The sequence below is a fragment of the Lichenostomus cassidix genome, chromosome 2 (assembly GCF_008360975.1).
Source record: "Lichenostomus cassidix isolate B80296 chromosome 2, HeHo_3.0, whole genome shotgun sequence".
In the NCBI taxonomy this organism is placed as follows: Eukaryota; Metazoa; Chordata; class Aves; order Passeriformes; family Meliphagidae; genus Lichenostomus; species Lichenostomus cassidix.
In genome coordinates, this window is record NC_139482.1 from 75,197,141 (window position 1) to 75,217,830 (window position 20,690).

General features: G+C 37.1%; 1 protein-coding gene across 1 annotated transcript in view; it reads left to right on the forward strand.

Moving 5' to 3' along the window:
* Positions 1–20,690, forward strand: part of CDH12 (cadherin 12) — a 335,414-nt gene that overhangs the window by 207,882 nt on the left and 106,842 nt on the right. The window contains exon 4 of the mRNA XM_085052104.1: positions 3,380–3,674. Within this exon, the coding sequence (XP_084908230.1) occupies positions 3,380–3,674 (295 nt within the window). The remainder of the gene's footprint in view (positions 1–3,379; positions 3,675–20,690) is intronic.

Sequence of the window (20,690 nt, forward strand, 5' to 3'; positions counted from 1 at the left end):
TCTGACATCTGGTACTGGATATGATTCAAAAACACTGCCATAATTTTCACAAAGTTTTATACAATGAATTTCACAATAGTCTCCATCTTATTATTCATACTTTATTTTTTTTTAATCAGTCATTCCCTTTGCCATATATGTTGTTGTTTGCACACATTAGCAAGAATTATGAAATGATATGTCTTTTTCTGCCATCACAGAAAAATATTCCTAATATTCCACACTAACAGAGTTTGCTGCAAGAAATTATTAGTTTTACACTTGGGGCAGATTTGCCCAAAGATCTGACTCTAAATTCTGTTACTTACGTAGTGAAAATAAAAGTGTAGATTTGAGCAATGGTAAAAAAGGAATCCCTCACATTTCCAAGCCTTTGCTGCATTTTTAATATTCAGGATTTATAGGGAAAATATAAAATTAAGACAATTTCTGTGGATACAATCATTTGTACAACCTTGTTGCAGTAAATTCAGGTGATTCTGGAGTGTAAATACATTGTGGGGAGGGAAGTAGGTAAGATCTGAGCACTTGTTCTCTTGCCCTGTAGTTTTGTGGAAACAGCAGAAGGCCAAGAATTAGAAAATAACTACAAGTAATAAGGAGAAATACAAAGAAATACAAACCCAAAAGCTTCTGTGAACACAGTGTCAGAAAAGCTAGTCTCTCACAAATCTTCTGTATGTTTTTCAGCACAAAAACATAAAAGTTTTTTCTTCCAGTGCAATACAGTTTGTAGCACATAAATCAAGACACAGTAGCAAGTACTTATTCTTTAGCCCAAACTGCTTTCTGGAAAATTTCCGACATTGGAAGTCAGGATTATTTCCTAGTGTTGTGTAGGTAAAGCTAATGCTAGCTTCTTGCTCCTCATCCTTGCATTTGAATCTAAGTTTTACATTCCTTTTATGGTTGGAGAATTTAGTTCATATTAAATTAAATCAATCAACTATTCCCCTTCAGTAATTAGGCACTGTGTAATGTTGATTTGCCCCACAAATTGCATAACTCAGTGTGGATTACAAATAAGCATGCATTTGCACATTGTCCAGCAATGGCATCTAGGAAGCCTGCATCAAAATCAGCAGATTAGCGTTATTGGGTGAATAAACACAATGTGACACATTCCAGTTAATGCAGAGCAATGCAGCTCTGCTTAAATAGGTGGAATGGCTCCTAGGTTATACCAGCTGAGTGATGCTTGTGAAGCCCAGTGAACACATCTGTAACTGTAGGATTGTTAATCCTGCCACTTAAAAAGCTTTTTTCTCTCCAATACATTCAGAAAAAAAAGCTATGTTTAGTCGTTTTGTATTTCAGTCTTCCTTTGTCTTGGGAGCCTTTGCTTTTCCTGCTTTTTCTCTAGCTAGGAAAATCAACTATAATTGTTTCTAGTATGATCCAAGGGTTCAGATAAGACATGCAAGGCAGCCTGATTTGTTACTATTTGAACATAAAATTTACAGCTGGCAATCAGAAACACACTCAACCATCTCAGATTTAGTGCCAAATCTGATGACAAGAGATGGGAGTAGAAACAGCAATCTTGTCATGCTTCCCTGTTTACAAATTCCTCCTTCATAACCACATGCTTTTGCTCCATGATATTCTTACTTCCAAGAGTATGAATCAAGGTAGTCTTCACAATGAAGCGCAAACAAATTTTATTTAATAAAGGGAAACTACTAAAACAATTGCCCGGTCCCTTCTAAAAAGTTCTAACTTTTTTTTTCTTCAAACTTTCTCATAATTTTGATTTTTTTTCCCTCTCAGTTGTGTGTCTGTAGGCCTCTATATGATAATGGAAGGAAAATACCAAGTTTTTACTGAGCAGAGTATAATGAAACAGCAGGAAATTTTGAACCACTTAAATTGAAATGATGAGGAAGAAATAGACATTAATTATCTCAGACTGCATTATCTTTTCATTTTGCAAGCAAGGAAATATTTAACACCTCAGAAGCAAAATGCTTTACTTTGGACTGGAGAGATAATTTAAAATCACATGTGGGGGGCAGCGAGATCAGAATTTAGTATATTCACTGAACAAGAATGATGAGATGAAAAAGAAGACAAAGAAGAGACTATGTTCATGTTCGCTCTATGCTACAAACCACGACCTCTTCCACAGTCACAAGGACCTATTTTCAATTTCAAGTCAATAGCTATAAATGTTAATAATGGCCTTTACGTCTTTCTCTGCAGCTTAGCTTCTTGCCCCATTACCAAAACCATTTAGTTTCTCAGTAATTCAATTTCTACATAATCTCCTTTCATGTCCCATGTTTCCTCTATTGTGTTTCACCTTGGGCAGTACATCATGTAAATAAAGCCTATATCCATAATCGCTTTACGATTCAGCTTAAGGAAATTCACTCTTGAAAACTCCATTCTGACCAGTGTCCATTATAGTGGATCTTTTTAATCCTCATTAGATGGGAAAAGTGGGCGAATATTTTAAAAACTATTTCAGCATCAGTGATATAACCTTGAATATCCTGGTAAAGCTTTTAGATGTATTTAAAGGATAAGTATGAAGCAGGTAAAGGCATCTGAGAAAGAAATTCATCATACTGTGTTTAGATTTAAAAAGTTCCTGCATTTAAAATAAAGTTTAAGGCCACATTATTGTAGAATGAACACTGATTAAAGATACAAAAACATCCAAGAAGTTAAATTATTTTTTTTTTAAATTATAACTAGAGATTCATCATATCAATACATGGAAAAATGTGTATATTGGTATTTAAGGCAAAAAAAAGATTGAGTTTTGGACTCTTTCAGCAAGAAACTCCTAGGTTCACAGTCTGTAGTGTGATTATCTTGGAAAAGACAAAAGCAAGGGATCAAATATTTGTGTAAAAGGTAGTATTTTTAGTTCTGTTAATCATTTACTGTAATTACAAGGTGTATATTTTCTTTTTTTTTGACCAAGTTTGACTTGGAGTTTTGGATGCCATCAAGCTCTTGCTCTTGAAATAAAAATTAGAGATTTCCCTTCTACTTCTCTGAAAGCCAAATGCTTGTGAAAGCTTTTTACACACTCTCATGTCATCTAACATTTGTTTGATGTGGCTATGGGTGATTTTATGTCCTCGGTCCTTAATTTTAGTTTATAACAAATGTGAAGCCCTGCTTCATCACAGTTTTAGTTGCTGAACTGCTGTCTGTGCTGTACTAGATGGGGTAAAAGTCTTACATAACATGCTACCCACAATTTTTCCATGCACTTTGTGGCAGTTAAGGAGTTAGGAAATTTGTTCCTCCAATGCCTTTTATTGCATTAAAGAAAAAAAGAAATTAAAATAATAGTTACCATCTAGCCTAGGAAAAGCCATTAATGTTTTTTGTCCTCCCTTTTGTTTTTCTTTTTCTTGTCAAGCTTCATTCTGACTTGGACAAGGGAGTTGGCACTGTTAAATATACCCTTTCAGGAGATGGTGCTGGCACGGTTTTTACTATTGACGAGACCACGGGAGACATTCATGCCATAAAGAGCCTAGATCGAGAAGAAAAACCTTTCTACACACTCCGGGCTCAGGCTGTGGATGTTGACACCAAGAAACCACTAGAGCCTGAATCAGAGTTCATCATCAAAGTGCAGGACATTAATGATAATGAGCCAAAGTTTCTGGATGGGCCTTATGTTGCCAGTGTCCCAGAAATGTCTCCAGTGGGTGAGTAAGAAACTGTAAATGCTTGATAACTAATTGCATATTGCTTAATTATCTCAATGTACAATCTCGCTGAGGAAAGAATGAGAAGGGTGAAATGAAAAAACAACATCTAAAACTTACTATTAGAAATGTTTCTAATATTCTGTGCTTAGAAATACACAGATTACAGGTTTGTTTTACCTTGTTTAGAAACTTATTCTCCTGCAATATGAGTGTCCATGAAGTTAAGTCTCTGAGGGTAGGATGAGGAAAGAAACCCCGATATTCAAGGTGGATATGCTAAGGCCCAGGGGCTCTCTGTAGTCCCAAACCTGCTATGTCACATGATGTGGTGCATTCCCCTCTCTTCCTAGTTTACATTAACTGTTTGCTGTACAGAATTAGATTATCTGTTTACTGCAAAGCATCTTGACATTTAAGTGATCTTGTCTTTATGGCTGTTAAACTCCTACAGCACTTGCATGATCTCCCAATTATGCATTAGAGGACAATTCTTTATTCGAGTCTTGGTATACTGTGTGGGCTCAAAGGAATTATTGCCCTTCCCTTGGTCACAATGCAAGAATGAGAGCTGGAGGACTGGCTCAAGATGTCAAAAACCTAATGTCTGAGAAAATCTCTAGTGCATCAGACCCTTAAAAAAAAAAATTGCCTGGGAACATGGTAAGTTTTCAAAAACCTAGTGTACAGAAGAGAGAATAATTTTCTTTTCATAGAAAGGTGGCCTGCAGGAAGGATACTGAGGCACTGGAATAGGATTTTTCTTGAAGAATTTTCACAACATGAGAGATATTTGCCAGGAATGACATAAAGAGTGTTGATCCTGCTTTGGAGCAGGACAATAGACTAAATGGACCCTTTGGGTCTCTTCCTGATGGCTGATTCTGCAGTGGTCCTGAGCAGTGTGTTTGCAACATAAGCACACTGTTTGTGTCCTGCTGCCAGATGGCATTTTGGGTTTCCCTGCAGGCACCAGAAATTAATTTGTTCTGGGCTGGGAGTCCTTTAACTTCCCAGTGCTAGCTCCAGCTTATTGCCTTTTTCTCTCCTAAACTGTCTTTTCCCAGTACTTCACAAGCCAGTCCCAGTCATTTAATACTCCCGGTAGCTGTTCACAGTTTTGGAAGTTTTCTGAGTTTGAAATGGCAGAGGGATACTGCTCCCCTTCAGCTATGCACCTTAGATGTTGATGTTTTTAAAGTCAGTCTGGCAGGCAAATAGCTATCTACATGAGTCGCTACGTAGAATTAATGGGGTTGTATTTCAAATTTTGTGATACGGAGTTGTAGAATGTGATAAAATGTCATGTAAGGAGACATGTGGAGATAATCACATTAATCTTGTATAAAGAAGCATTCACTGTACTCACATGCAATGGTTTGTCTGTAGATTCACTACATAGGTGCACTATTTTTTCCCCTAATGAGATGCATAATAATATTACTGACAGTTGAATTATTTATAGATGAAAACCGTTTGTTATATTTTGATGTCTGTGTCTGTGGCAAATTCAGAACAAAATTTCCCACCAGTGAACATATGGTTGGTTGTGAAATTGTTTTTAAAACCTGATCAGAAAGAAGAAATGAAAATTAGTGATGCTGTTTGTACAGAAGAACACAGTGCCTGAATTCATTGTCTCACTCTGTTGTTCTTCCCCATCTTCCTTTGTTGTTTTCTTAAATATGTGTGTGCAGTAAAAGATTAAATGTTAACAGAGCTTTTACTTCATATGAAGTACTCTTCAAGGTGTGCCATACATTGTGGCTTTTACATGGATGAGAAGTTGCAAGACTAAATAAGCTACAACTGAGCATGCTTTGTCATGCATACAGCATTTTAAAGAAATGCTTTTCAATTTATTCTCCTTTAGAACAGCAGTAGATGCAATGGCAAAAATGGATCTTCTTGGTCTTCTCTTTATTGGGCCATACTCACTATATCTAGAAGATTTATTCAAAACAGTTGCTATTTTCCTCTATGAAAAAAAAATGGATGGAAATTGATCAGAAAGCAGAAAGAACAAGACAAGGAAAGAGTTCCCTAAGTGGAGGCCTAAACTTCAATTAGTGGTTACTAAAGCAGATAACAATTTCTGCTGTTAGGTTGTCTTGCAGCAAAAGTATCCAGAAATGCTTTATCCTCTGTAATGTGCTGGGAGATTGTGCCTTCTCTGATGTAGGTCTTGCCACTCTGTTGTTCTCTCTTATCTATGCTTTTCCTTCCTTATGCAAGAACAGATTTCTCAGAGGATCTAAAACTAACTCCTTTCTATCAGCAGTACCATTTAGTTGCACCTATGGAGATGCTTAGACCTACCAGTGCCTGAGGCTGACATTGAAAATCACTTTGATTTTTCAGCTGGTGCAGCATATGGTTGTCTTGGCTTTGGAAAAAACCCAGATAGACTCTTCATCTCATCTATTTTTTTTTTTACATTTTCATTTTCTACTTGCCACTTTTTAATTACCAAATGTTCTATATTTCACTTACTATTGTTTTACAACAGTATTGATTATAAACTTCACACATGCACATATTTCTGTGTGGGAAATGCACTGAAACATTATTTTCTTGACTCTTACTAGTCTCTTACTTGAGCCTGACAAGCTTTTGTGACTAGTGACTTACAGTTTTTTACTGTTACATGATGTTTGTGTACAAAGGTTTACTGTGTTTCGTACTTTTATCCCAATATTACTGGTAATATTATTAGTACATTTTAGAAATTGTCATGGCTACATGGTTCTCAGTTTTTTAATGTCTCTGGACATCATACTAATTGCTGTTGCTGAATCTGGGATGGCTAAAATAATGCCATACTGTTCAACTCTGGAATCGGTATTGAAGTTACAGTGTTATAAAAAAATTGTGTGTCAACTGGACCTTCGCAATTTTTTTATTGGAAAAAGTGCAAAAAAATGAAAATTCATAGCATCCTCAAGATCTGGCTTTCTGCACAGAGTTATTACTTAGACACACCTGTCATAGCCAAGTTTTTCCTGGTAGATTTTCTTAGAACTTGTGTTATTTTCCATGCACGTTGTAGGTGGCAATTTACTTTTCCCTTCAAATTTACATTGAGGGCAAATTGAAATTTCTTCTACAGTTTCTGTACTCTATGGTTGTTTTTTTTTTTCTTTTAATCAATACCACTCAGTAAAAAAGATAGTGATACTGCATATCTTTTAGTTTTTACTGAAGAGATAGTTTTAGGATTGCTGTTTTTCCTTTGCAATGCATTCCTTACCAGGAGCCAAATTCCTTCATATGCTCTTAAGGAGAAATGTTAGAAGGATGTTTACCCCCGACAAGCTCGGATGCAAAGCTATTTCATGCCAAAGCTTCAATGACCAGCCAGGCTTGCTTCTTCCATGCATGCAGTGCTCTTGTATGATGGAAAGTCAATCACAGACATAAACAAGAAAGATCTTTTCTTGAAAAGCCCCCTGGGCTACCAAGTGCTGTAACATGCAGATTGCTGTACCCATCTGTCACTTCCAGTGTTTCTGACAGTTTCAAAGTGGGCACATTGTTGTGGAAGGATGTTGGTACCCCCAAAGTTGACATTGTATTGCTCACATAATAAATGGGGTGCAGAATACTTTATGGTGAAGAATTTATTTTGTAAAAGACAATTATTTGAAATTCCCAGCAGAAAAACTCAGCAGATGGAATCAGATTACAATGCAGAACTAATATTTTAAGAACTAATATTTTAAGAACAGAGATTGCTATGCTGTTATCTTATGCCTAGTAAGAGACTTATAAAAGCTTAAGAGCTGGATTCCTAATGTTGGGGGGCTTTATTTCTGATACTGAATTGGTTTTATCAATATCTTTATTTGAAAATATTTTCTTGATTTAATACGGGTTTCAAAATGTAGAATGAACCAGAAACGGGGATTTATCTATGAGAACTGAAAAGGATGCCCTAATATCCCCATTTGTAAGTTTGTATTAGCAAAATATGTTCTCCTTAAGTATAGTTTAATCAACTGTGTTGTTGCTTCTGGCAGCTGTGCCAGCTTCTGTTGCAATATAGTTGACGTAAGCATGCAAATATAGCTGAGTTTAAACCAAGGTTATCCCCTTATTAAAGCTATCAGTCCAGATGACTGAGAATGGGGGCAAAGCAGCATTAAGCACATATTCAAGGAAAGATCTTATTATATATTTTTATATATTTTTACATAAAATGGGCACAGAAATGCATTTGCTTTCGTATGCATTCCTTTCACTGAATATGCTGATTTTAACGGCAAATTTGTAACTTTTATTGTCGTAGTCTTCTAATTGTTTTCTAAAGTCTTTGAATTATTCCTCTATGGTTATACATAGACCAGCTAGGTCTGTACTAAACCCATCAATTACATAATATATAGATGCCATATGTTCTTTCCTACGCAATTTCATTTCATGCTTTTCCACTACATTAACTCTTTATTGATTAGAGGGCACTCTACAAACTCCACATCACTGTGGCAGACTAAAATGGTCAATGATAATAGAAAGTTGATATCAGGTTATTTTTACTGTGTTCCTCAGTGGTGCAAAGAAGCTACCTGAAGAGTGTTATGGATTTGCTTCCCGTGGTACTGTCAGTGTGAAAATAGTCTCTATAAATTTTCTGGCAGTTTTCCTTCCGAAATGAATACTTAATTCACTTTTATTTAAACATTGGCTTATATTTGAACACTGACAATTGAGCATATATACACATCCACAAATGGAACATAGGTTTAATCTATCCATCTACGTCGTTTCATGCGCAAGAATTACATGTGCAGAAAACTAACCTGATGAAGCAGTAAATAGTACCCTGCAATCTGGCTTGGCTCAGCTTAGTACTGTGTGCCTGACTTTAGCCTGAAGCTTACAGTGAGCAGAGGCTGGGAAAGAGGGACTATAAGGTATTGGAGCAAATGCTGAATGATTCTTCCTTTGATATAGATTCCTAGCTGTTGGCGATATATTTTTAAGGGCTTCCAAGAGCTTACCCAGGCTGTTGTGGAAGATATTACTTTGGGAATCCATTGAGACCATAGATATTTTTTTGAATGGCATTATGCATGCTCATGGACAGATAACTGACAGCATAATCTGTTTGCAGCCCCTCTAGCTCCAACCTGCTCTCTACTATTTTTTCTGGTATTATCAAGTCCTTAGAGACAATAATGGGACTTGTATGTCATATTCAAAATACAAACATCTTTAGTATGCTTTATTTTTACCCAATTTTCCTTGTTGAATTATTTCCATTGATCATTTTCCTTTTTTTGTCTGCTGTTGATTATTGAGATGAAAACTTTGGAGGATTTTGCACAGTGATCCCAAGATCAAGAATTAATAGGTAACAGAGATACAACCCACCTCTGAGGAAGTACTGATAAGTTACTTTTTCCCATGCCTCTTTGTGTTTCTCCATGTGAAGTTCTGTATTCTCAGTTTCATGCTATGTTAAGATTCCCCTGTAGCACTTTGCAGCGAAGCTTTCATTTTGTCAAGCTGTCACCTGTTCATATATTCTCTTTTACTGGCAACCTATGAGTTCAGATCCAAGAGAGATGCCAGTGGCAACCCTTCTCTCATATAAAGACTGGCAATTTATTCCTACCGTTTTAGATCTCTTTTTATTTGGATTATTTTAGGAAAAGCTGCTGTGTCTTAAACTTCCTTTTTTTGTTTTTTTTAAGAGTCTTTGCATAGGAACCTTGCTGAAAGTTTTTTTAAAATTTAGATACTCTTATTCTATGCCAGTAATCTGGAGCTATATACTCACTGATGCACCCAATAGTTTTAATAGGTTTTGTGAAGAGCAACTTCCCTTCACAAAGCTGTACTGAGTTCGACCTTACAGAGTCATATCCACTAGTCCTCTAATTTGGTACTTTATTACACTGTACAAATTTCGTCCATCCCATGGGTCAGACCTGATGCCCTGGGTCATTCAGGCCTTGTTTCAGAAAGATTCATGTCCCATTACTGTTATTTCATTCTTTTTCCTGGGGTTATGTCAGGTGGCGGTTTACTCACCACAACTGATATTTCAGTGGTTTCCCACTAAGAACAGTTTGTTGCTTTTTTCTTTTTTTAATTTTAGTTCTTATCTTTCTGATTATCTTTTTCTTTTTATTTTGAAAATATGCATCTGCTTCATCTACTTCACTGATCATCAGACTTTTATAGCCATTGTATAGAGAGGTGAGTTTTAAGGAAGAAGCAGAAGGAAAGGCAGGTTAGGGCTGCTTAGCCTTTTCTCAGTGGTTTTTCCCCCATACAGGACATTGCATAAAAAATAAACCAAAAATAAAATGAAAAAAAACTCAACGCTGAGATGCTGGGAGAATATTACAAGTAGGCAGTTAAAGTTTTTGAAACAGAAGTGTTTCTTTATTTATGATAGATCACTGGGCAACATAGGCAGCTTCAGTTATTGGGGGGAGTGAGGAGGGCGCAGAAAAATACATTTTAGATCAAAAGGGAAGGAGGAAACAGTACAGAAAATCACGACTTGCTTAGTTAAAGGATAATGGTTATTGTCATACTTTGAGTTTCTTTTCATACACTCTGGTTGTTGGATGTTGTCAGCAAAACTATGAAATTTGGCAAATGCTGTCAGGTGGGAGAATCTCTGTAAAATGAAAGCTGTGACAGACAGGACTATACAAACATGTGAACAGCAAAATTCTCAGCAAAGCTGAGAAGCTTTGGCTGTTAAAAAGAGATAGGTGCTGGATAGCTGTTTTCTGCTAGCTGTTTTCTGCTAGCTGTTTTTACAGTCCCAAAATGTCAGTATAACTGCTGAATCCATTTAAAGAATTTGATTCTTACTTCACTTATAACCAAGTCTAGAGTGCTTATTTTCTACCATGACTTCAGCAGGGCTTTCAACACTGTCTCTCATTATATCCTCATAAGCAAATTCAGGAGATGGGAATTAGATAAGTGGACAGTGAAGTGGATTGAGAACTGGCTGAATGGCATATCCCAGAGGGTGATAATCAATAGCACAGGTCCTGGTTGGAAGCCTGTCGTTAGTGGTGTCCGCCAGCACTCAATACTAGGTCCAAAAGTGTTTAACTTCATCATCAATAACTTGGATGGAGGGGCAGAGGCCTCTTCAGCAAGTTCACTGATGGCACAAAGCTGGGAGAGTGGTCGATACCCCAGATGGCTGTGCAGCCCTTCAGAAGGACCTTGGCACGTTGAAGAGATGGGCAAAGAACTGTCTGAGATCCAACAAAGGAAAATGCAAGATCCTGCACCTGGGGAGGAATAACCCCATGGACCAGGACAGGCTGGGGACTGATCTGCAGGAAAGCAGCTCTGTAGAGAAGGACCTGGAGGTCCTGGTGGACAACAAGTTGTCCATGAGCCAGCAGGGTGTCCTGGTGGCCAAGAGGGCCAATGGTATCCTGGGATGCATTAGGAATATCATTACCCACAGGTTGAGGGACAAGATCCTGTCCTCGGGGAGGCACAGCTGGAGTGCTGTATCCAGTTCTGGATTCCTCCATACCACAGAGACATGGAGCTGGTCCAGTGGAGGGTAAGAGATGATTATGGGACTTGAAAATCTCTCTTATGAGGAAAGGCTAAGGGATCTGGGCCTGTTCAGCCTCAAGAAGAGACAACAGAGAAGGAACCTAATCAGTGTCGGTAAGCAGTGTGTCAAGAGGATGGAGCCAGGCTCTTCTTGGTGGGGCCAAGTAGTAGGGCAAGAGGCAACAGGGAGAAATGGATGCACAGAAAGTTCCACCTGAATATGAGGTGACCAAGGTCTGGAACAGGTTGCCCAGAGAGGTGGTGGAGCCTGCCTCACTGGAGATATTCAAGAGCCATCTGGACATAATCCTGTGCAATGTGCTCTAGGACGACCCTGCTTGAGTAGGGAGGTTGGAGCAAATGGCCCACTGTGGTCCCTTCCAGCCTTACCCATTCTGTGATTCTCTGTGTGATTGTGTTTAACTGTATGTGGGCAAAGCTTAGAACTCACGTCACAGCAGTTAAAACCACTCTGTTTCTATCCACACACTGACTTTACTGCAGCCCAGTTGCATAAATCAAATAATACTACATTTTATCATATGTGTCTTTTGATGCAATCTAACCCCTTTTATATTGCCAAATGCTTTCATTATTAAAACTAAACTATTGGGTTTACTCTAAATGTATATGTTGATCATTTCAATGGTGTTGGGTATTAGTTCTTTTTGTATATAAGGAGAAGCTTTGTAATTATTTTGAAGGCTTTATAAAGTCTTGCTGTTTGCATAAACATCTTTAGGTTCACGATATATTGCATTAGAGTTATTGGGATTATGTGCTATTTTTTTTTGTTAATTATACACTTGATGAGGGAAAGATATTGACACATTTAAGTGCAGCATTGAAAGGTGCAGAAATTATTTTATTCAGGCATGTTATATCTGTAAACATAAAATATGTTGTATTGATAGTTGTTTTGGTAGCCACAGATCAGTTATAAACGATAAAAATTAACAAGTTGCTTTTTTCTTGTCACAAAATGACTCTGAACATTAAATATCTGTTCAGTAAGAGCTGTTCTTTTGGCCACCAAATGGTTTTAAACAAACATATTTTTAAAGCATTACTGTTCTCAGCCACTGAGAGACTGTAAACATTAAATATGTTTTATAAAAGCTGCTTTTCAAGCTACTGCCTGCATGGCTATGAATATAATTTTTCTTTAAAGTTGCTTTTCATCCACTGAGCTATTTTTTTTTCTTATACACTCAGTTCTATTTATAATTTTTCAGAGAAAAAACAAGCGCAAGTTTCCACTGGCACAAGGCAGCTCTTCATTTATGACAAGTAATCATGTCCTACCCATCTTCTCATAAAAACACTGAAGGTAATAATAGCAAGACAAATTTTAAATGGATTTTAATGGATATTTTGCGTGTAAACTGAGTCATATTTAGTGTTCTAGTCACTAATTTTTGTGTTTTACTCTTCAGTAAACCAAAATAATAAAAGCAGACATGACTGATATTCTGTAATAAAAAATCTAAGAAGTCTAAGAAATCAGTCACTAATGGATTGTATGAATCAATCAAGTCATCATCAGCCCTAGAGGAGGGCAAAACAGAATCCAAAATAGTGTCAAGATTGCTAAACAAATGGGAGTCAGTAAACCAAATATTATTAAAGGCTTTAATTCTGTGTGCAGAAAGAATCTATGTGGCAAATTAGATGTAATCCTAGGAAGACCTGGAGTGATAAAAAAGTGTTCATGAGAATCTGGCTTAACAAGAGCTAAGAGAAAAATCACTGATCACAAATATAGTGTTAAGGACAAATTATTCTGTTTAGAGAATCCCATAAGGCTTAAAGTCTACAGCAAAGACACTGCAGATAGAAATAATACCTTAGGAAAAGAAAATCTACATAAACCAGAGGTCTAAAAATATCTGCAGACTGAGGAATAGCATATACAAGAATATCTTTAAATGGAATGTCAGCCAATTAGTAGGTGTATCTGTCTGCCAACCTTGGATTTAATGAGTCCTAGGTACTTAACATTTCTCCTTGTTTGTAGTAAGGAATAGCATAGATGGGCAATCCAGTCCAATATCTGTCCTGTACAATGTAGGTTTTTCCTAACTAAGGAACCTTTACAGCTCTTGTGGGAACAGGAATCTGACATCCCTCCAGCCTTTGCTCAACAAGGATCCTGATAGAGCTGACTGAAACCTTTCCACAAGAGATATTTTTGCTAGGTTTCTGCACAACTGAAAGGTGCAAACATGTAATACTCTTAAAACTTTTTATTAAAAACCAGGTGGCTGCCTAGTGAGCCATCCTACAGGTTAGCTGGTGAGTGGAAAATTAAACAGGTGGCTCCTGTACTAGTAGAGAAGCATTCTTTATATCAGCCTGACAAGCCAAGCACTGTCTGGCTTGGAACCCATAGGCCAGGCAGTATTCTCTGAAGTTGGGAACATGGTGGGTTGCCTGTTCCCTGATTTCTCTTCTATACAGTTGATGACAAGACAGGTTGTCTTGCTTTCCAGACAAGATAGTCATCCTCCAAGCTAAACAGGTCATAACTAAGTAGGAAGAAGACCAATGGAAATGAAAGAAACTGTTGTCTTTGCTAAAAACTTGGCAGTATCAGTATTGTTTTCTGGACTGCATTTTTTTTCCTGGAATATTGCAAGATGAAGTGAAAATCCAAAACTATGTGAAATGTCACAGTAAAGTAAAATTTCACTGTCTAGACATCCTTAGTTGCCAGTTATGTCTGAGCACCTTTTGTGCAGAAGCCAGCAGTAAATGTGAGATCACTGAGGATTAGTGAGGCAAAGACTGGAAATAGAAGGGGAGTTGACTTTAGACAGGTGTGAAAGTAAAGGATGGCAGCAGAAGAAGAGAAAAATCTTTACAGACTGTTCTGCTTTCACTTCAAGAGCTATTGGAGAGAAATCAACACCTTTAATACTGCCTTGGACCTGATTTAGGTTGACACTGCTAAAGAGACAGCTGTCATTTCTGTTAACAAACCTCAGAACTGTCCTTTTTATTTTCATAAAAAGCCTAAAGGATGTTAATGCATAAGCACTCAAGATACCAGTATTGCTATGGAGCAGTCTTGAGGCAACAAGGAAACAGCAAATAGTATGCAAGAGAACTTCCAGCAAAGGATTGCCTGACACACCATTCTGCACCAGGATTGATGCAGAATGTTGCTGCTGGTACTCTCAGAGGTGTAATTTTAGCTCATCATTCACATCTTTGTACACATTGTTAACAACTGATGATTTTCACTGGAAATAATTTGTTCACTGCTAGTGATCCCTCTGAGGTTGGCATGATGCTTTGGGAATAGATATTCTGAATGGTAAAGGATAATATGAATCCTAACAGACAAGCCAATAACAAGCAGGTCAAGAAGCCTACAGCTGGAGATTATCTCCTGAATCATATCTTTCATCTTCCATCTGTGTTTATTGCTGTTAGTACAGCAAACATAAATTTTATCATTTGTTCTGATCTGAAGGAGTATCCTAACTGATCTGAAATACAAGATAATTATGTAGCTAAGATTCCCATTTTGTAGAAACATCACCTTAGTAACCTGCCTATCCTCCTGTCTCTGTAAATTTCCAGAACTAGTGCCTGGGAGTAGGCTAAACACACATTTAGGCAGATTATAATGTCACAGCCTATTTGGGACTAAGTTTTATCCAAGCACAATTTACTGCTTCTCTGTCTCTTAAAAAGGATTGTTGTTTGGGTTCACATACATGTCAAATATTTTTCTAATCCCCATTTTGTCAGGTCTAGTGGCTGTATATTGCCTAAATTGATCATGTCAGTCTACAAAACATTTTCTTGGTCTATTTTTAACATTTTTGACTTTCAGTGTGGAAGATAAAACGTGTATAGGAACAGATGATTTAGCTTTAGTACAGTCCTATCTTCTGAATACATCTCTATCATGCCACATTTTTTTGTCTCCTTTCTAAATTAAACAGATTAAATCTTTAAAGTTCTATGTGGAAAACTTTTCAAGTCTCAATCCCTTTCACTACTTGCTTTTGAGCCCTTGTTACTTTTGCTGTCCTTTTAGCGATAAGGCAGCAGTAATCAATATTTTCAACAGCCTTGAGAGAATTCAGATGAGAAAGATGCCTCAAGGGCAGGTTCAAATGCTCAAGGCTGCAATTTATGGTCTTGCAAGAGATGATACAGACACAGATGCTCAAATTATCAGCCCTACTTGCCACTTCTCTGGTTCAGTAGCTCCAAATTCATCCACTTTTTCTTGCTGCTTTGACTCCATAACACCTTATGCTTGAATACAAACCAAACCCTTTCAGACAGTTTTCAACAGATGCTTGATAGTCCTGGGATTCTTTTGTGATCCTTCCATGTGATTCTGAATGAATCTTTTGTTCACAGATTTTAAGTCCTAAACCAATATTAATCACTGAGCATAATTCGGTGAGACATAGTGCCTTGCTGTTCAAACAGTGGATGATCCTGTGTGCCTTCCAAATATCATCCTGTTGCTAATATAGCAGGGAGGGAAGGAAATATTATCCTGCTTGAGTAGTAAAAACAACTTTACTATGATATATTAAAGAACAGTTTTTGATAGTTTTATTTGCAATACTGGTGCGGGAATCAGGCTGGGGACTCAACATTTGTGGAGGGAGAGGCAGTGATTGAACACACGTAAACAGCTGCTTTTATTTCACACAACAAAGATTCAGACACTGGTGTACTAGGAACTTCTGCAACATAATAATGTTGGATAACCAGTTCCTACATCAGCTTTTCTTTGTAACAACTAAGCAAAAGCAAATCCTAGGCTTTTTTTCTGAAGAAAATCTTACATAAATGACCTGAAAGGCACCAAGATGTCAGACTGTCTGCCTGAATCAAAAGATCGTAGCAAGGCATCAGCTCCTTAAATTCCAAAATCCATATGAGGCTAGTAATTGAACTGGCAAGCTGTAAAGAAGGAATCCTCTCTTTGGGCCACTGCACAGCAGTAAGAGATCTTTGAACGGCTGATTTAAAGGAAAGATAAGGGATAAGAACTGCACCAGCACATCCTACTGATTTATTGGAGAGCTGAAGTTGTGGCAGTTCAGTAATACCCATACTGCAATCTGGATGTTTTATTTTTTAGCCACCTTTATCGATTTACCTTGGTTAGCACAAGGGGACAGTAACAGTGATGACAGGACAGGTTTTACAGCAGCATAGTACAAGAGGTTTTGTGACACTAACTCACCAGCTCCCTTGCAGAAATGGCCAGATGGTTCATTTCCAGTGCTGCTGTTGCCCAGACTGCTCATATTAAAGACTACATGAGGCTGCACTTCTCACACTGCAAATGTGTTCTTACTTGTGGACACATTGTGCACCATGTTGGTACTGCTCTTATCAGCAGTAGAGGTTTTAGACTCTTTAGAGGGGTCTTGTTCATGAAAGCTTTTCATCAGCACATTCTCAGGACAGATTTTTAAAGATAACTTGGCACTGAGAGTTTTCAAGCATCTTGTGGGTAGATTTTTTTTCTTGATATGACTAATTGTAGGGTGTGTAAATGGTTTTGAAAACCCTAGTCAGCCTTTAGACTCACAAATATATTTTAATAGCTTGGGCTGTACCACTAGGTTCCTCAAGCTATACTGAGAATCCCTTATCTATAGGCACCTAACTTTTGCTGACCTACATTATAAATATGAGTCAACATGTCCTCAAAATTTGGACAGGTACTTGGAGCAATGTCTCTGGAGCCCAATCACATCAGACACAAATCAAGTTCAGCACTACTACAGTGAGCATGCCATGCAGGCTTAGATATCCACATGCATTTATTTGTCTGATTCCACATGAAGTATCTTAGCACCTGCCTAAAAGTGCAAAAAAGTAAGATTCCATGAATTTTTTTCCACTGGTACCTAAAATGTCAGCTAAGTCTGTCCCCAAACTGCTTCCACACAGAACCATCTGAACTTTACACTGCTGAGCAGCTAGAAGCCAATTAATGCATAAGCACTGTCAGAAGTCATAAAGTAGATATACCTAATTCTCTTTCGGAAGCCAGTCAGTGACATTTTCAGAGTTCAGAGTTACATCCCATGCAAAATGTGGCTGGAGGAGAGGTTACATGTGTTTCATTTTGTGGTGAGATAGATAGAAAACTCACATAAGATGCTGCAGATGCAGCTTTATTATTTCCCTTTCTTTGAATACTGCCTCCCCCCCCCTTATGTTTTAACTACCAGAGTCTTTGTAGTTTTTCTTCCTTCTCCATTTTTTTGGCCTGATGAATATTTAATGACCCTACATAAAACAGATCAGCTTCCTTCTTTTTTCAAGAGAATGATGCTCTTGAGAGAGCATTCACTTAGGAGGTAGAAAATAAGCATTCAACCACCACATAACAGGAGAGTGACTTAAAATAATCTGTAGCTCATGTACCCACTGAGCAGTCAGGGGGGCAACATCATCTGCTTCTGCATTTTGTCACAATAAGGTTGCTTTAAAGTCTTAACACAGAAAAGGGTTCAAAATTTTTATCCTCAGTAAATAATTTCTGAAAAGGAAGGTATCCAGGATACAACTTTTCTCACTGGTATTTCTTACAGGCTACAACACCTTTTCACTAATAAGCTCACTTGTATGGATCTCTTTGTTAGGCATCTCAATAACACTGAAAAGAAAGAACTGCATCTGGGCTTATTGCATTTCACAGTGGCTCTTTTTATGATTCATGCCCTCGGTGTCTCTGCGCTGTAGTTGTTGTGCATGAAAGCACCATGTAATGTCACTTCTCTGTTTTATAGGTGTAGTCTTGAAGTTGGTGAAAACTGAGAAGGAATTTTAATTGCAGAGCTTGAGTCTTAATGCTTATCTGTTACCAGAACTGACAAAACACAGATGGGGTGTGTGTGCAAGGGAACTGGGAGAAATTACCTTAAAAACCAGTATGTCTTTTTAAATGTGCTTGTGAAGGTATCAAGGAAAACAAAATGTTTGATGAATAGAACGGGGAAAAAAATCTTGATGAATAAGAAAAAAAAAAATGCAGTAAAAAGTTAGGAAAGCGGATGAATAATAGAACAAGATTTTAATGCTCATTTAAAAAATATGAGCATGATTAGTTTAGTGAGTGAAGATGATAACCATGATGTCTGTTTTTATATATGGGAGAAGGACTGTGCATGGACTATTTAAAATGAAGGTCTGACTATGTATTTTTTTCCTTTTTTTTTTTTTAATTGTATTTGAGACTTTTTGTTTTATTTGGGATTTTGTTTTTGTTTTTGTTTTGTTTTTTTATTTAGGATTAGGATAGAATTTCCTTTTGCTATTTTTACTACTATTGAACTTTGGACAAAATAATACCTTGGATTGTATTTTATTTAGAAATTTTAAGGAGAAGATGAGAGTCCTTGAATACTGAATACATTCAAATTTTAGAGAGTCAATATTTAGGCCTGGATTTGATTTTTAATAGATATAGCTTAATCTCTAAAATGATAACACAGCAAATTTTAAGCAAATATTTTCCTCTGAAATGTAGAACTCGTTTTTATGAGTTAATCAAGATATCTAGGCCATATTTAGGTGCGTTTAATTTTAGCTTTGGTGTTTCTCAAGTTCAGAATTTTATGAATATAAAGTCCTGCTTACCTCACAGGTTTTACAAGTTATGAATAAACATAAAGATGATGGGGGGTGGCATAGTAAGGCAAATTTCTAAAAAAGAATCTTCACTAGCTGAAGAAGGGTCAGACTACACTTCAGCCTGGACAACAAGCAGATATGCTCTGTCTTTACCACTTTAATTTTATCTTTACTTATTCTGACTCTGATTCTTTTTTTTATTTTTTTTTGGCCAGTGGTGTCAACTTAAACATTGCTTTTTATCTCGTCTCCAGAGACAAGTGATTTTGATCATCAAAATAGAGGGAGAAATGCAAATCGGGGGCAAAAAATCCCAGAGTAGGCTCAGAATAACTCTAATGAGTAAATGGTTTAAACTCCTGTATGCAAATTGTAGAGTTTCTGCCTTAACCATTTTAACAGTGAGAAGTACAGAGGCCTTTTTGCATCACCCTTAACTAGAATTTTCTGTATCCTAGGTGTACCATATAAGTATTGAAGTACTTGTATTCATGCATTTAGGTATGGTCACAATTTATTTGCATATTGTTCTTGTCTTTTTTTTTTTGCTTGTGTCTTGTTTAAAGCACATAACACATTGCATAAAATTAAGGCATTAAAGAAGCCTTCAAATAAGAAATGAAACTGAAATTATAAAAGAATGCTGCACCCTTCCTACAGAGACAGTTCAGCATCGTTGTTAGATTTTACTCCTTTTTTTCAAAGTTCAGGTATTTTAATAAAGGAAACATCATTTTTTTCAACACATTTCTTTATAAAACTAACAGATTACCAGTGAAATATTTGCAAAATATATATATATATCTAGGTATGGCTATGTACAGTCTCAATCACATCAGGAGAAGGCTGTGCTGCAGGGGTGATGGCTCAGAACTCTAAAATAAGAGAAAGCCTTCTCAAAGGAGATGCAACTGTTGTAATAAAGATTTGTCAGTCCATAGTGCCATTACAGCAGAGGAAGGCAAACAAATGTTTTCTGCTTGCCTTTTGCAGCTGGGAAATTAGGCAGATAAGGAAAGTTTGATCTTAGATTTTTCCTCAGAGCCTTCTGATTACCAGTTATGCCCCTGAAGTTTTGGCTATTGATAAGGAGCAGAAGAACCTGATTAACAAATGACCATGGAGAAAGAAATGAAACTGCATACTGTATTACCATATATCCTTCAATTATTCCAATAATAAGTCCCAATTACTTTAAAATATAATTATTTGATCTCACTGGCTTCAGTACCTTTTAAAGGGTTCTTTAAATGAAACATATGCCAAATGATGTGCTGAGTAGTTATGTTCTTAAAGGTTTTGCTTACAGTCAGGCTTTCATTCACATTTTAGATGAATCCAAGGCTATGCTTACCCAAGATATTTGGTCCATGGATAGTAATAGGATTGAAGAGTGGAAATCCTGATCTGGCCTGTTATTCATTATTTACCCAGGGATAACTCTCCATGAAGAGAGAATAACTTCTACTGCCACTGTTTGATCAGTATAAGCTTTTCACAACACTCACATGACAGGCAAGGGAGGAGGAAGGGTAAGCCACCCTGGGTGGCAGGGGGAACTCAGGACAGTGAGGAAGAAGCTGAGGGAAGTCCCAGAAAAAAACATCTTGAAGTCCTTCCTGCAGGTGAGTTTCACTGCTGAGCTCTACTAAAGGTGCTCAGAAATCCTCTGACTAAATACCTGGGCAAGTGAGATGTTTTGAACATATATAATTTCTGGACCAGAATGGGGATACACCATTGGTGAGGATTGTGTAGATGTGGAGTGAGACTATCTCACAGGCTTTCTAAATGGTGATTTTCAACACTACCTTTTAAATACTCAAATAATAAGGCAGA